This window comes from Cydia strobilella, chromosome 4 (genome assembly GCF_947568885.1).
Source record: "Cydia strobilella chromosome 4, ilCydStro3.1, whole genome shotgun sequence".
NCBI lineage: Eukaryota > Metazoa > Arthropoda > Insecta > Lepidoptera > Tortricidae > Cydia > Cydia strobilella.
Window position 1 is genome coordinate 13,772,258 of NC_086044.1, and position 17,243 is coordinate 13,789,500.

The following is a 17,243-nucleotide window of genomic DNA, read 5'->3' on the forward strand; positions in this document are numbered from 1 at the left end:
CAATTAATATACCAATTTCGTTATAATTAGTTTAGGCAAAAAGTGGTTGCGATAATTTATCGCAGCTAATTACACTAACTTAGATCAGACCGTAAAATTAGCGCTGCTAATCGTCAATCAGATTTTTTATGTAATCATAGAATTGGGACGTCTTTTTATTTTATTTTAATACATACAATTATTTACTACACTTGTTTAAAAATATATCTAGCTTTAATAAAAAGTGAATAACAACTTATGACGTTATGAGATAAATATACAGTATAAATCCAATACGGGCGATAAATTAAACCAGATATAGAATTTATCCGGGTGATCGGGTACCGGGGTTTTTTAAGTTAGGTACACTTAATTATGACCCCGTAAATATTATTTGAAAATTTACCGAGCAGCAATGTACTGCAAACATTACGAGACATAAATGACATGACATTACGAGATACGAGCTTTTTGGTTGACTAATGAATGGGTCGAAAACTTTTCTCAAAGTATCACACCCCAAGCTATTTTACCCAACTTATCATTTCCCAAAAGAATATTTGGCAAAACAACTTATCGCAATTTTACAGTTAGCAAAACTCTTTTTTGGCGAGTTATTGCTTAACAAATAATTACTTGGTCAAGTTTAATTTTACCTAGTATTATTTAGTCAAATGTATCGTTAGGCATAAGGGCATACTAACATTTCCCAAAATATTGCATGGCATACGATTTACATCCCAATAGTGTGCCTGCAGTATTTTTATTTGGCTGGTATTTACGTATGTAGGTATGACTCATGGTACGGGTACTGGTGGTAACCGTAAAGTTCCAATTTTGAAACGTATTTATGTGTGGGTTGTTTCCTGTTTGCAGAACCAAAATATGGTTTTGACATTTTGATGATTAAAAAACATAGTAAGGAGTCATACATTAATTACATAACACGTTTAAGTGGGGGGAGGGGGTCAAGAAAATGTGACATGTTGTGACAAGGGGGAGGGGGAAAGTCACATTAACTTATTTTATTCGCTGTACAGTTAAATAACAGTTTTTTGGAACGATAATCGTTTTTAATCGTTTAATTTTCTTTCCTAATCTGTTTTGGGTTATATTATAAAATGTGACGTTTTCAACCAAAAGGTACCACATTGTCGGTTGTCGATAAGACAACACAATAAGTGACAAGCTTGACAAGCGACAATAAGTACCCATTTGATTGAGAATGGCACAAATTACTAATATTTCTTTTGTCAAAATATTTTGATAAAATATTAATAATACTTAATTCGATTTGCCGATTTCATCAAAATAATATGACCTCACACCAGGGGGGGAGGGGTTTGCCAAATGTGACCAGGTGTGGCAAGGAGGGGGGAGGGGTCAAAAAACCTCGAAATTCGTGTGACCTTACCCTGCATTTAACTTGCATATATTATTTCCAGTCAGAATCACAAGCTCTTTCGATCCTAATACGAGAAAAAACTGTCCCCAAATTTTCATAGAATTTTTGTTTGTCCGTATGTTATTGTGTTCATAGAAGCTGAAAACGTATATACTCGTAAATGGACCAAATAATTAGGGACATTTATTATCATTAACAATGGTATAAGCTCCTGATTCTGAGTAAAATAATATATTAAGTCCGCCCGACGATATCGGCCTGTAGTTCCCTTTTTATAGTTTTTCGTAAATAACCCGTAAACGGTGGCCCGTAGCAAAAAATAGTTTTAATTTCCTACAAAATAGATATACAGGATGTCGCAAAATACCACATCAAACGGACACTGGAGGTAGGACACCCTAAGAGGATTAAAACCAGACGGACTGACGGACAACACAAAGTGATCCTATATAAGACAATAAGGGTTTCGTTTTTTTCCTTTTGAGGTACGGAACCCTAAAAAAGGTGGAATCTAAAAAAGCAAAACAATTGCCGATATAATTTACTTACAAATCCGTAAATAGTAGATTGTGTCACAAGAAAACAAAATGACATATTTACGGCGAGGGCGTACAGTTGAATCCTAAACGAAGCGAAGGATTCTATAATAGAATCCCGAGAGTAGCGAGGGATTCTAAAGTAGAATCCTGAGCGTAGTGAGGGATTCAAGTGTGTTACGCCCAAGATGGAAATAATTTGGCTACCATGTGACACATATTACTTTTCACATCACCTATGACGTAATTATAATGTTTAAAAATATTATTTAAGCTAAAAAAATAATGCGCAAAAAAATGTTAAGATAGTGTCCTAGAACAAAAAGTGTTACTTTGATCCCTCCTAGCAGGGAAGAACAAACAAACAAACAAACAAATTATTTATTCGTCGATCATAGGTGTACACAACATGATATTGCATATAATGGTAAAAAAGAAAAATTGTTCCACTATGTCGTACCCAAGGGCATACGAAATTCTGTTTGTTAGCTAATAGCAATTAGCATGCACCATGCACTTAACTTAAATGTCCAGTAATATTTCTTAACAATTATATAAAAATCGTAATAAGTTTTTTCATTATAGGTAATACATGTCACATTTTCCATTCAAGAATAATTATATAATAATCAGTACATGATTTCAATTAGAAATTCATTACAGGAGTAGAAAGCCTTCCTAACCAAAAATTCTTTGACAGATTTTTTAAATATACCAATGTCACACACTTTCCTTATATGTTCAGGTAATTTATTATATACTCTAGGAGCCATACCGAGAACGCTTTTCGACAAGAGAGCAGTTCTTAATAGATGTGCACAGAACATGTGTTGCAAACGTTGACTGTTAAGACATCAAAATATATCTGGATGTTTTTTCACAAATATTACTATTTCATATATGTATATACAGGGAAGAGTTAATATTTTTAAATTTACGAAATATGGCTTACATGATACTGTGGGCAGTAGATGATGAGTCGCTCTAAGGCATTTTTTCTGAGCTTTGAAAGCCAAGCACCAGTCAGTCGAATTCCCCCAAAAAATTATGCCATATCGGAGTCTAGAAGATATATATGCATGATAAGCGGTTAACACAACAGATTGGCTAGCTACTTTAATTAGCATATACAGTGCATAGGAGTAACGACTTAACTTTTTACATAAATTATCAATCTGACCTTTCCAATTCATGTTGCTGTCTAACACCAATCCTAAAAATATTGCGTTGTAGACTTCTACAAGTTGTTGCCCCCTATATTTGACATCTAAATCTTCCAGTTCATTCCTCGTTTGTCTAAAATTCATTATCTTTGTTTTATCAATATTTATTTTTAGATAGTTTTCATTAAGCCACTTTACAATACATTCTAAAGCATTACTAATTTCACAATTAATATCAATGTCATAATTATTCAAATTTTTACCAGTAAAAATAGCGGTGCTATCATCCGCAAAAAGGACCATTGGAGAGTTAGTTATTTTGGGAAGGTCATTTATATAGATAATAAAGAGCAAAGGCCCTAAAATGCTTCCTTGCGGCACCCCATAAAAAGATTCTCTCAAATCTGACGTATATGTGACTTCTGTTTTAGTTTCATAACATAGCTTCGTTATTACAGTATACTGCTTCCTATCACTAATATATGACTCAATTAAGTTTAGTACATTGCCTCTAACACCATATTTTCTTAGCTTATTTATTAAGATCTTGGGATGCACACAGTCAAACGCTTTCGTCAAGAAAAAACCCTTTTTCGAATTGGTGATGTGAAAAATATATTGAGATGAATATTACAATAATAACAAACGCATCCATATCACTATCAACACGTACTGCTCCGTATAAAGCATATTTTGCGTGTTTTGTAGCTCGGCGGGGAGCTCCGGGCATTCAACAAAGAGCCTGATTAATTAAAGTGCCTCGCAGTTGCCCACGGCACCCCCATCCTATGAAATGGATGTTACCTACGGAAGGCTGGCCTTCCATAGTGCGGGATACGCGGCACTTGCAAATAGGGCTTAGTGCAAGCCACCGGCTGTTGTAAAATCTGGGGCCTATTGCATAATAAAATACAAGCTAAAGTAGTTATTTTACATACAAAATCACTAATAGTATTAGCTTGTGCAATAGGCCCCTGTTTCATGCAAGATTTGTATTCCGACTGTTAAAATCGACAGTATGAAGTACGTGAGTATCTACCTGCAGTTCTGTATGCAAGCTAAAATTACTTTTCCCCTCACTAGCTCGGAAAGCCGTCTTTTATCCTTTAAAACAAGCGGGGAAAGACGCATTTTATCCACTAGTGGGGAAAGTAATTTGACCTTGAATGGAGCGTGTTTAAGTAGCTTGACAGATAACAAAACATAAAACGCTCATAATAATGGTTCGTTCGATATTAATTATCATTAAATAAATGGTTTGAGAATCTAATAAAAAATACCAAATTTAGCTTTATTTAATAATTTTAAGTCATAAACCTTAAAATTCCATAAAAAACGTTAGCTTTTATATAGTGATGTTGAATATAATTCTGAACGCACAAGTTGAGTCGATGCAATTTCAAAACGCATAGTTGACATTTCATACGTCAGAACAGAAATGTCAACATTGTCAACATCAACAAAAATTTTACTTAATAACACTTTTCACCGACTCACGTAAAAATCAGAATTTCCAGTGTTTTCTGTTATAATATCGTACAATAAGTGATTCCAGTGACGAAGATTATCTAACGCCTGTGGAACGCCTTGTATAACAAATAACTATTTAATGTCTGTATTTGTAATACTACCGATGAATAATAGTTAGGTACAGTCATGGTTCATGGTATTAAATATGGACACTAATAAATTACCAAAAATAAATATGTACACACTACCTTAATGTGTGCAATAAGGTTGTGTATATGTCGGCGGTAGACCGAGATATTCCTAGGCATATCATGAAACGCCGTCATTTCATGATCTGACTAAGATTAACACAGGCCCAGGCATATCACAATCTGCCTTATAAAAGAGGCTGCAGATCAATAAGAGCAATGTATTCGTCGATTTTCCTAGCTTTATACCGGTATGAAGCTAGGAATGCGCCTGGGCCGGGCGCATCGTAAAATAATTGCATATTTTGCCACTGGCGGCGCTGAGTACAGTGTTGCCAGAGCGACCTTTCAGTACAATTTTACGTTCCTATTGAGCAGCATGCGTACTAAAATCGTACGCTGCCCAAAAACGTTACCTACGTTTAAATTCTTACATTTTGGTCAAATTTTTTGTAAAAATTGGGTACTTACCTATTGTTAAGATGCGCTTCCCAATCGTACATTACCGTAGCGTAGTTTATAAATTAAAAACTGTAATAGATGTCATATATTAAAGAAAAAGTGACGAAGCCCTCCAGTGGTGAAGGCCGGATATAAATTAAGTTTTTTTACAGTAGACAAAATTTGTCAAAATCACTTGTTCTTTAAACATGTTAAGCAAAAGTTAATACAATACCTACCGATTATTATATATACCCTTAAACGGATCATTAATATTTTTTTCATGGTAAATACCGAACTTAAATTATTTTCCTGTAGTAAAGAATATAATTATGCTCATTTTTATTTGGAAAAAGGTACTTTTTAAAATTTACAACACTATTTATTTGATATGCCTAAACGTTGAGGTTTGCACGATATGGCTGGTGGTCGCTAGTCAGGTCATGAAATGGCGGCGTTTCATGATCTGCCCACCTTGAGGTTTGCACGATATGGCCGGTGGTTGCTAGTCATATCATGAAATGGCAGCGTTTCATGATCAGCCTAGGAATACCACACCTTGTGTGGTTTGCACGGTATGGCTGGTGGTCGCTAGGCATATCATGAAATGGCGGCGTTTCATGATCTACCTAGGAATATCACACCCTACTTATTCGATATGCCTAAACGTCGCCAGGCAAATCATCTAACGTTGAGGTTTGAACGATATGGCTGGTAGTCGCTAGTCAGATCATGATAATGCGGCGTTTCATGAAATGCCTAGAAATATATCGATCTGACCGATTTTACGATCTGCCGGTGACATATACATATTTATGGCACTTTGTCCGTATCGATATTTAATACTTTGACTGTACCTACTAACAGTGACAGTATTAGAGACATAAGAAAAAAGGTTAAGACAGTTTTTTCTGATAGAAGCTACGTAGTATTAAGACTTGATTAAGACCCCAATAAGTCTCAATTATGTTATTATGTATTTAGCATAATAGGTTTTTAGGACTCTGCGTGGGCAAGGTCATGATCCAGAGAACATTTTAAATTGCAAAACGAATTACAAAGCTAATAATTATAGGATAGGTAAAATTATGTAAAAATTGAGTTAGTATAATTGCGATAATTGTATTTTAATCGTCGACTCCGATTAATCACCGAGCGGTAAATAAGCTAAAGTACCCCCTGCTAACTTCATTAAAGACCACTTGATAACCTACGCTTTTTTTTATTGAAAATTTTACAAAAATTGCAACATAGTACCTTAATCTAATGTTTCGCCAAACTGTGAAGCAGTTTGTTGGCGGTTGCCTAAGGAAGGAAGTGGAGCTGCCTAAACTACATAGAAGCATTGAACTCGAAATACTCGTACATTAAAGTCCGTATTTTTTTCAGATAAGAAATTTTATAACCTCAGTTAGTGAAAAAAACCAAGAGCATGTCGGGCCATGCTCAGTGTAGGGTTCCGTAGTTATCCTTCCGTCGCAATAGGCTAAACTAGAGCTATTAGTTTAGAAGATTGTTAACAAAGAGATCAAACGATGCTTGATGCCTTTCTCCCGAGTTAAACAATCTACTTTTCATATCGAATACGAGGAACCAAAAAGACAAGGCAAATTTGCATAGGTAGTGAGTAATTAAAGTAATAGACGTATAGCAATGATTTTTTCCTTAGAACTTACTTTCAATCGGAGACTGCATGTCTGGTCATAATAATCCATAGCGAAAAACATTAAATTGTAATATTTATGAAAACAACACATGTTTTAGAAAACTGCAGTAATTTAAAAATGATTTGTTAGTAGGTTATATAGGCAACGTCATTACTCATTCGGCCAATGAAACTGTTTTAGAGAAATTAAATATTAAATAACAATTGAATGAGTAAAATAAGCAATGTTTATCGAACATTTTTAAATGCCATATAACTTCAAAAACGCATTTAATGTCTTAATCACGTTGTACGTCTTTTTACTATGAAGGGGAGACTTTTTGCGATAACTCAAAAACGGCTAAACTGATCATGTTTGCTATAGTTTTCATTTAATGTATTTTTAAAGCTCTATTTCCACATTTTTTTTCATAATTTTTGGACCCACGGTTCAAAAGTTAGAGCCCCCCCCCCCCCCTCCTCAGGGGACACTATTTTTTTTCTTTCGGAGCGATTATTTCCGAAAATATCCACTATGTCAAAAAATGTTTGTTGATATTCGTTTTGAAGGACCTGTCCAACGATACCCCACTGTACGGTTGAAGCGAAAAAAAATTACACCCCCACTTTACGTGTAGGGGAGGTACCCGAGGTACCCTAATTTTATTTTTATTTTTTATTGTACGACTGTCGAATTTATTGATTTATATAACCATGCCAAATTGCAGCTTTCTAGCACTAACGATCACGGATAAAAGCCTCGGACAGACAGACAGACAGACGGACGGACATGGCGAAACTATAAGGGTTCCTAGTTGACTACGGAACCCTAAAAAAAGTGGAAACTTTTGGTCCAAAATTAAATCTGAGTAACTATACACTGAATTATAGTGTCATTTCATATATCATAGGAACCCTAGCATTTCGAAAAAAAAGTTAATTACCTACTTACCACTATTTTTAAGGTTAGAAAAATTCTAATCTTAAAAAAACGTCAATTATGTATCAATTCATATTGGGGTAAAATTATTACAAAAATTATAACTAATTCGAGTAGGTACCTACCTAATTAATACAGTTCCGGTGCTCTACTTTCCAACAACGAAAAAAAATGTAATGATACTTGAACGTGATAGTATGATCGAGGTCATAGTTACCTACCACTATTTTGAAAGAAATTTATGTTAAATATTTAGTAAATTTTGATTTAACTAAAACAATATTTTAAGCAGTAACCACTAGCTTATGATCGTAGTCAGATTTTAGAAATAACAAAGTCCACGTGAACTCACAAGTAGGTAAGTGTGTCTGAAATGGCCGACGGCTTTGATAACGAGCGCGGCTGAATACAGGGCGCGACCGCCGCTGCGCCGGCTTCACGCCCCAACGACCCCGTGCCTTACAAAACATGATCTTAACAAAGATGCACCAACAATATCATAGAATGGGCTAGGTCATCAATTGTTGGGCAAGGACGATTATAAATGTACTTACTATACCTCATAAATATGCACATATTCAATTTGCAGTTTTATATTCTAAATATTGTACGTTGTACATTAATGCGGTATTCGAAATATAGAAAAAAAACTCTTTCAGTATTGTAAATTAATGCTATTTTTATTTTTTCTAAAATCGGCCTCCAAAGTCAAGTTCCCGTATCACGTTTAGTTTCAGATTTTCCCCACCTGCCCAATTTTATTCTCGTTTAGATTAATTGACGCTATCAGTGTGCAGTCGGTACTTATTACAGAATAAATAGGTACCCAACTAAATAGCAACTTACAGACGTATTTTTTATGTAATTTAAAATTTATTTAAACTTTTCTTGATACTTACTATACTTACTTTTACGATAAAGAACCTGCCTGGATCTTAAATTCGTTGTTAGTCATTTCAATCATCTCTTAATGTAATAAGATTCTATTCTAAAAGAAAAAGTAAGTTTATTATTTTTTATCAAAAATATTTTGATCAGATATTTTGATCACGTATTTAAAAAAATCCGGGGGATTGTAAGATGAAAAGGAGAAATAAAACAAGCAAAATATGCGCATTCATTCCAAGCCACGACTGAAAAATCCTATATTTCTGTTTGCGGCGATAAAACTTTTACGTCTTGTTAAGTCACTGACCATTTCAAAATCATTTGTGTTAACTCGCTTGCCTGGTTTAACTGTGCAGATATGGAAAATTGATTACAGAACTCACGGACATGCAAACGTTACGGTATATTAATTTATTATGGTTGAGTTGCAATTTTTATCGCTCCGAGTCGCATATCAAATTTTTCGTCCAGCCTTAACTAAAGCAAGAGCAGCACGTGCAATATAAGATACCTGCAATTATTTTAGTATTATTTGTGTCTAGGATGAGTACGATGACTCTTGTTTATATATACCGTCGATGCATGTCGTGGCGTCACAATGTGCCCTGTTGGGCTTCGGTCTTTTACACATAGGTAAAGTCAGCAATACTATTAGCTTAGCACATTTGCATACAAATTTATTTGCAGAGGGGGTACCTTTTCACTAAAGCTGACTGTACACGAACGGCCTATACATATTACTTAGACATGGGCCTATAATCGACATTAGATATACATTCTGACCTTGCTTCAAGTCACAAGCACTCAAATACAGTAACGCGACACGATAAAGCAAAGACGCTTTCTACAAGGAATTTCGAACATTGATCCGGCGGATTTCGCTATGGATATTGGTGTCCCGCCCATGCTGCCGGCTGTGAATGTCACTTTGCGAGCGTGATAGCAATATATTAGTTATGCGCGTGCGATAGAGATGTCAACAGGCGGGTCAATGTACGAAAATTTTTATGGAAAGTGTCTTTTCATCCGCAGTGATAACAATACATATTTCAAAAGCAGCTGTCATCTGTCTTATATGCTTAGTTATAGCTACTAAATGCTGAAAAAATATAAAAATATGAGCCGCTTTACGTTCGCTGACTAACGGGTAACGGAGGTAGTTTTTTAAAATGGTTGTGATTCTTACCTGTTTTGAAACCACACTTGCACGACACGCATGTCCAGTCCCGTGTCCTGCGCTAGCTGCTCTCTGACATGGCGTGCAGGTTTCGGACTACTGCTGTACGCGCTCTTTAGAGTCTCTAGTTGCTTCGCCGTGATCGTCGTTCGTGGCCGCTTACTTGCCGCGTCACCGTCTAATGATCCTTCTCCGCCTGCGCAACAAACAATACTTAAATCGATACCAACTTTTACAGTTTTTATAATTATCACATTTAAGTACGTAAGGTCAATATGGAGAAAACCGTATATTAGGCAAGACGCAAGACCGCCTATAAGCTCTTTCGTACCGCTTTAAACTCGTGCTTGTACACACACTCAACTTACAGAAAGTCGGTAAAGCAGAAGGGGCGAAGCACTTCCTTTCGGACTGTGTCTAAGGGGAATACGTATAACAAAATGAGAGTTCTTGTCCTATGACTATCTTCCCAATCAAATATTTTATATGCTGGTCTTCACCATAAAGACATTATTTGAGCAGAGTTGCCTGAAATGGCACAAATTGTACGTTTGTTTGTATTGTCATAGCATCATACGTATAATATATTATGTAGACTGTAATTTGGTATATGCGATGATGGATCAGTCTGAAAATTTTGGCTGCTATGCTCAGTTACTTGATGTTTGACTTCATATTTAATTGCAGGAGGATAAAATGGAAGTACTTACTAACCTTTGGCTCTAGCCGCTTCATAGTCAGGTTTACAGACTAGCTTCCCATCCTCCATCAGATAAAACTCGTCCCCCGTGTTCAGCGTCCGCGCGCACGCCGCGCACGCGAAGCAGCGCATGTGATACACGTGCGACTGCGCCCTTCTCACCACCTGCGTGGGGGGGATGCCCTGCCCGCAGCCCGCGCATTTTGTGCCGAACCGCCTGGGACAACAGCCGGAAAAACAATAACATTATCAACGTGAAAGATTTCATTGATGAGGTAAGTTTAGTTTATAGAGAACTTAGAAGCGATTGATCTCTTTGTTACGTTTAACACATTCACCGATGAGCTACGGTCGTAGCGCTACGCCGTAGCCGATAACATGGGATTCCCAGTATGTAGCGAAAATGCTTCGTAGAGGCAAAACGACAACGTGTCGTGATTAGCGATGAATGGGTAATATAATGGGATATAAGATTTATTTGTAGATTTTAGACTAGTAACTCCATACGAAGGTTTAATTAAACATGACTTGAGTTAATTAATAATATCACGACAATTAATTGACGCAGCGCAGGCGTAGATATCACACATGCCGACATGCCACATGCGGCCTGACATCATCAGAGCATCTCTACATGATAGTGATCATCTCATGGCAGCCACGGAAGTTCGTAACAATAACAAAGTAACTATTTCATTATTTATAAACTTACTTGAAAAAGTCATCTGTACAATAAAGCTGGTTGTTCCTCGCGAAGCACTTCCCGGACAGCATGGCCCGGCACTCGACGCAGCGCAGGCAGCCCGCATGCCACGTTCGGTCTGACACTTTCAGCACGTATCTGTCTACTATCATCTCATGGCAGCCGCCGCACTTCGGGATACTGGCTGCAGCAAAACACATATTTCAGAGGTGACTCTTGTGCAAAAGAGCACTCAACGAAAAAGGTACCTATCAGCTAAGTTTACAGTTTTTAATGAACGACATACTGAACGTCCTTTTCAACATTTCAACATGATTAGGTAAATCTCCAAAATGCTGTTTCTTAAATGTAAAATTTAGGCTGAAACTATAGTACATTGTGCAACATGGGGCGTAAGTTAAATATTGCAAACGAGAGTATGTTAAATCGCGACGGCTTGGCGGAGCGATTTATAGACTCGAGTTTTCAATATTATTACGCCCCGAGTTACTACACCCAATGTTTTTCATCACACTTGCGATACAAAAATTAAGTATAAAGACAAAAAACTGTTAATTATAATACTAGAAACTTCATAACTCACTAAGAAAAACGGTTTTTCTATAGTTCCCGCTAAGCCTGCGTGCAATTCCACATTTACTGAGCGAGTGTGATGAAAAATAATTAAGAAATTAGCTCTCGATATTTTCTATTCTGTATTTTTGTACTTTTTACAAGCTTTTATTTAACTTGCAATGTACCTATGTAAATAAATATGTAGGTATGTAGTTATGTATGTAACTATGTTTGTACGGATCAAATTTTGCAAGCTAAATTTTACCCACTTTCCGACTTCCAATGAAGCTGAAAATTGGGATACATATGTAAGTCGGGTGACAATGCAATATTATGCATCGAGCTGATCTAATGATGGAGACAGGAGGTGGCCATAGGAACTCTGTGATAAAACGACGCAACGTAATTGTGTTTAGAGTTGTTACAATTATCTCTATGAGTATTAGTTGACTGTGGAAAGAAAAGTCAACGATAAAAACTAGTATCAAATAATTGAATTTGGTCAAAAAACTTTTTATGGCTCCGTACCGGAAGGGTGCTATCCTATAAAGGATGACTCACGTTAGACCGGCCGTGACCGGGCCGGAGCTTCCGGCGCTTACTTTTCTATGACGTGACAGGTGATCACGTGATGCTTTCCATAGAAAACGAAGCGCCGGAAGCTCCGGCCCGGACACGGCCCGGTCTAACGTGAGTCATCCTTTATTCTCCGTTGACGTGCAGTTCGTGTTTGTCAGCAATCAGTATAATAAATCACCAATGACAAGAAATAACTTGAAATGTATAAGTAACTTTAATGTCTTAAATTATGTATGTTTGTACGGGTCAAATCATGCAAGTTAAATTTGACCCACTTTCCGGATTCCGATGAAAGTGACAATTTGCATAATGTAAACTGGACACATGACATGAACCTGAAGCTGAATCGCAAATCTTTCATGGGATTAATTTTCAAGTTAGGCTACAATATTGTTTCTTGGGAAAGCAAAAAACAGGCGACAGTAGTATCATTGAGCTCTACAGAGGCAGAGTACGTAGGGCTGAGTCAAGCTTCAAAGGAAACACTGTATTTGCGTAGTTTATTAGGGTTCCGTACCCAAAGGGTAAAAACGGGACTCTATTACTAACACTGCGCTGTCCGTCCGTCCGTCTGTCCGTCTGTCACCAGGCTGTATCTCATGAACCATGATAGCTAGACAGTTTAAATTTTCACAGATGATGTATTTCTGTTGGCGCTATAACAAAAAATACTAAAAAACCGGCCAAGTGCGAGTCGGACTCGCACGAAGGGTTCCGTACCATTACGGAAAAAAACCGCAAAAAAATCACGTTTGTTGTATGGGAGCCCCATTTAAATATTTATATTATTCTGTTTTTAGTATTTGTTGTTATAGCGGCAACAAAAATACATCATCTGTGAAAATTTCAACTGTCTAGTTATAGTTCATGAGATACAGCCTGGTGACAGACGGACAGCAGAGTCTTAGTAATAGGGTCCCGTTTTTACCCTTTGGGTACGGAACCCTAAAAACAGAATAACATAAATATTTAAGGGGCTCCCATACAACAAACGTGATTTTTATGCCGTTTTTATAGATAATGGTACGGAACCCTTCGTGCGCGAGTCCGATTCGCACTTGGCACAAGTTATTATACCTATCTTATATTATTCATTTACAAATTCTATTTTACTCACAGCCTATTCAAAACTATACTTAGTTCACTGGAATCACTGGCCAGCAACCTGGATTGATCAAATTTTCAAGAAAAACAACAAATTAATGATTTGTCTTAAGAAACCTGAAAGTCAAGGTCACGCCGATTTCACGCCGAAATTACGCCGCCGCCGCCAGTTTTTTGGCAAACGGCGCCGCCGATCATTTTTTAAAGAGTGAGAGACTCGTTTTATCGCGTTACGAGTTACGAGGGCATATCTCTCAAGTTAGAGCAAGCGAGACCACTGAAGAGCCAGAGGCTCGTTTGAGCGCATTACGAGAGCATATCTCTGAAGGTAGGGCAAGGGAAACCATTGCAGAGCGAGAGGCTCGTTTTCAGCTCTCATGTTAAAGCAAGCGAAACGCCTGAAGAGCGAGAGGCTCGTTTGAGCGAGTCACGAGAGCATAGCTCTCAAGTTAGAGCAAACGAAACGCTTGAAGAACGAGAGGCTTGTTTGAGCGCGTTACGAGAGAATAACTCTCAAGTTAGAGCAAACGAAATGCCTAAAGAGCGAGAGGCTCGTTTGAGTGCGTTGTCGAGAGCATGACTCTCAAGTCTGATCTCAAATGCCAAATGACTGAAGAGCTACCATTTGTCAAAAATAGTTAAATACCACGGACTATTTGGGCAATACGACTTTAGAGGGCAAGCTGTAGGGTAGGGTAGGAAACAGTGGCTCGGAAAAAATAGCCGGGTACAATGGCTCACTCAACCTAATTCCAACATGATAGAGGCGATTTTTGGGCGACTGAGCCACTGTTCGAGCTGAGCCACTGTTTCCTACCCTACCCCCCACTCTTTGCCCAAGACATATAACAAAATAAATAACATGATCTGATTGATTTAAAATGTTAAAATTGTCATAACAAGGAAATCCGAGTATCTAAATCTCGCGACAAGCTTTTACATCATAGGTATAATAAATTGTGTAATGACGTTTTAAGTTGATAGTAAGTTTTAAAGGACCTTTACAGTACCTATATATAAGAAGTGCCGATTAGTACATCACCTCACCACCTGCACTCACACGATCTCATACACCTACACACACACATACACACTCACTCACTCACTCACTCTCTCTCTCTCTCTCTCTCTCACACACACACACACACACACACACACACACACACACACACACACACACACACACACACACATTTAATGTAGATAAAATTGTATTAGCTTAAGTTTTCTTTCTGCTTTTGTTAAACTAAAAACTACTTGTTGCTACGGAGGAGCGGGGCTTCCTGATACAGGTATAATATACTTAAAAGGAAGTCCCAACCTACTACCTTGTAATGTAACATTTTATTAATGAAATAAAATATTTTCATTTTCATTTTCATTTTTCAAAGGAAAAAAATATTTTATTCTTTTTAGCGCATTTAAGTAAAAGCTTGTTTTTTAAGGAGTTTTTTTACTTTTAATTTATTTTTTACTTTTTAGTTATCGCTGGGCAGGTTTCTCAGTCTGTTCATATCATTCAACGCATCATTGTTGCAAGCTCGTTTGCCGGTTAATTTCGAACAGTCTAGCTCCTTAATAAAGGGGCCCACTGACTATGGGACTAACTGCTATACATATAGGGCCTAACGGCTATGAAATTATGACGTATAAATAACACTTGCACTGCGTGTGCTGTCAAAATCGTTGCAAGTCTGCATCTTGGTCTAACTATATTTTCGTCTAAATAAGGTATCCGAACTGTTTTTGAAAAATAAACAAAGGTTTAATTTAAAAGAAGTAGTTAATCGAATTTGAACTCAAATCATTTACTAAGACACCTGTTTGTTCTAGAGGCAAATCCAAAATAAGGCCCTATGCATCACTATTAGTTTATTAAATATGAGTATTATGCCTTACCCGGGTACGCAATGCACGGTCGTCGTGAACGCTGCTCGCACTATTAGTGCTTGAGAAAGGAGACCTAGGCTCTCCGAAACATGTCGCGCGAGTGACTAAAACAAGTGAGTCTAAACCGTAAAATAATTTAATGAAGTAGTTAATGTTGAGGGCCTGGTATTATTGGAGGCAAACTCTTGCTTTAACTTCCTCGTAGTCAATCCGATTATTTATGTTTATACTTATAAATGTCTCGCACTCCTGGTATTCAGCGCTGTGACTTTAAAGAACCCGGGTAACGCATAATACTCATATTTAATAAACTAATAGTGATGCATAGAACCTTATTTTGGATTTGCCTCTAGAACAAACAGGTATGTCTAGTAAAATTTGTTTTCTGTTTATTTGTTGTTTGCAAACAATTAAATTGTTTCCCTAACGTATGACTGAAATAGACGCACTGCATTTCACCTGCATCTTTTATGGGAACCGCACGCTGACTGTGCAGTCGGCGACAGTTTCCAGATAAATTGCAGTTCGACTGCTGCTAATGACTAAAATGACTTATATTCCCTGTTTTGAAAAACTTAACTAGGTAGTGAGGTTATATTATAACCTGCTCCTACAATACCTGCCTACTCCACAATTTTCTTCCACAAGAGAAATGTGTCTAACACTTGAGTAGGTACTCTCCTTTATTCCCAGTATTATTTAGTTATAGTTTGTCAAAGGACTGTTTAATTTCGACTACACTTAGTATAGTTTTTTTTTATTCTTATTTCCTGATAATTTGGTTTGACCAACTATATTTTACTTATTGACCCCAAACGGGTTTTTTTACACTAGGTGATATCAACAAATCATCTTTTCCACAGATGCTACTGGCAAGTAGAGGTCTCTTTGCCTTTAATAGTTGCCACAAAAACCTAGCGTTACTTTCCATTTTGACACTATTTTAATTACCTACACCGTAAACCCATCACTCTAACCTTACCTACTGTATTGGAACTAAAAATGCTACACCACACTATGAACTGAATGTAAACAAAACACGCGCGCCACTACGTACACAGGAACACTTCAGGAAGGTGCTCCAACTGGATCGGCGGCACGCGCATGTCCTCTATCTCGGCCTCCTCCGCGGGGTACATCATGGTACCCAGCATGGCACACCCGTCCCGTCTCGATGCGACCGGTACACTGAGGGTTTACAACCCCAACCCTCTTATCGCTACCTCTACGCTATTGGCCGCTGCCTTTTCGGCGATAACAGCCACCACGCCCATCGACCAATCCAGGCGCGGGCACACCCATCGATCGATTGCAGAAATTTTCGCACATTTCCATACAAGATATTAAACGCCTGCATTGCTCTAGTGCTTCGCAGACAGGTGTCCGTGGCAATGCTCTTGTATTTTGTAAGGGTAAATATAGGTACATTTTACAACTTGTGTAAATAAAATAAATAACGATCTGATTGATTTTAATTTTTAAAATTGTCATAATAAGGAAATACGAGTATCAAAATCTCGTGACAAGCTGTAAATATAGGTACATTTTACAACCCAATATACAAGATATGGTTTCCAGGTCGTGGCTATGTATACGTACATATTACTATTCATACGTAAGTATATTCGGCTAATAAAAAACAAATTATTTCTTTATTAACATAGGAAACAAATTGTATTACATGTCTGCTTGTCTACGAAACCTACGAAAATTTATTGTATCAAATAAAAATAAATTATTTATAAAAAAAATCAATTAGGCTCTGAAACAACAATTTCAGAATCTAATTGTTTTTTATTTTATTTGGTGTGTTTATCTACCACACAACTATGTACACAATGAATTGAATTCACAATACATAATATATTAAGTGTACCCAC

At 37.1% G+C, this 17,243-nt stretch overlaps 2 protein-coding genes across 3 annotated transcripts in view; both read right to left on the reverse strand.

Moving 5' to 3' along the window:
- The window catches only part of LOC134741069 (LIM/homeobox protein Lhx3), an 88,820-nt gene that overhangs the window by 15,428 nt on the left and 56,149 nt on the right, over positions 1–17,243 (reverse strand). Inside the window, exons 1-4 of one of the 2 annotated variants that reach the window (XM_063673832.1) lie at positions 16,421–16,547; positions 11,245–11,419; positions 10,547–10,749; positions 9,842–10,028 (exon numbers count right to left, since the gene is read on the reverse strand). In XM_063673832.1, the coding sequence (XP_063529902.1) occupies positions 9,842–10,028; positions 10,547–10,749; positions 11,245–11,419; positions 16,421–16,517 (662 nt within the window). In that variant the 5' untranslated portion in view covers positions 16,518–16,547. Of the gene's footprint in view, positions 1–9,841; positions 10,029–10,546; positions 10,750–11,244; positions 11,420–16,420; positions 16,548–17,243 lie in introns of those variants that run through there. The other variant, XM_063673831.1, reaches the window with a different exon arrangement.
- LOC134741066 (cysteine desulfurase, mitochondrial) overlaps positions 16,541–17,243 on the reverse strand; it is a 90,286-nt gene continuing 89,583 nt past the window's right edge. The window contains exon 9 of the mRNA XM_063673828.1: positions 16,541–16,551. The gene's annotated coding sequence lies outside the window, so the exon portion shown is untranslated. The remainder of the gene's footprint in view (positions 16,552–17,243) is intronic.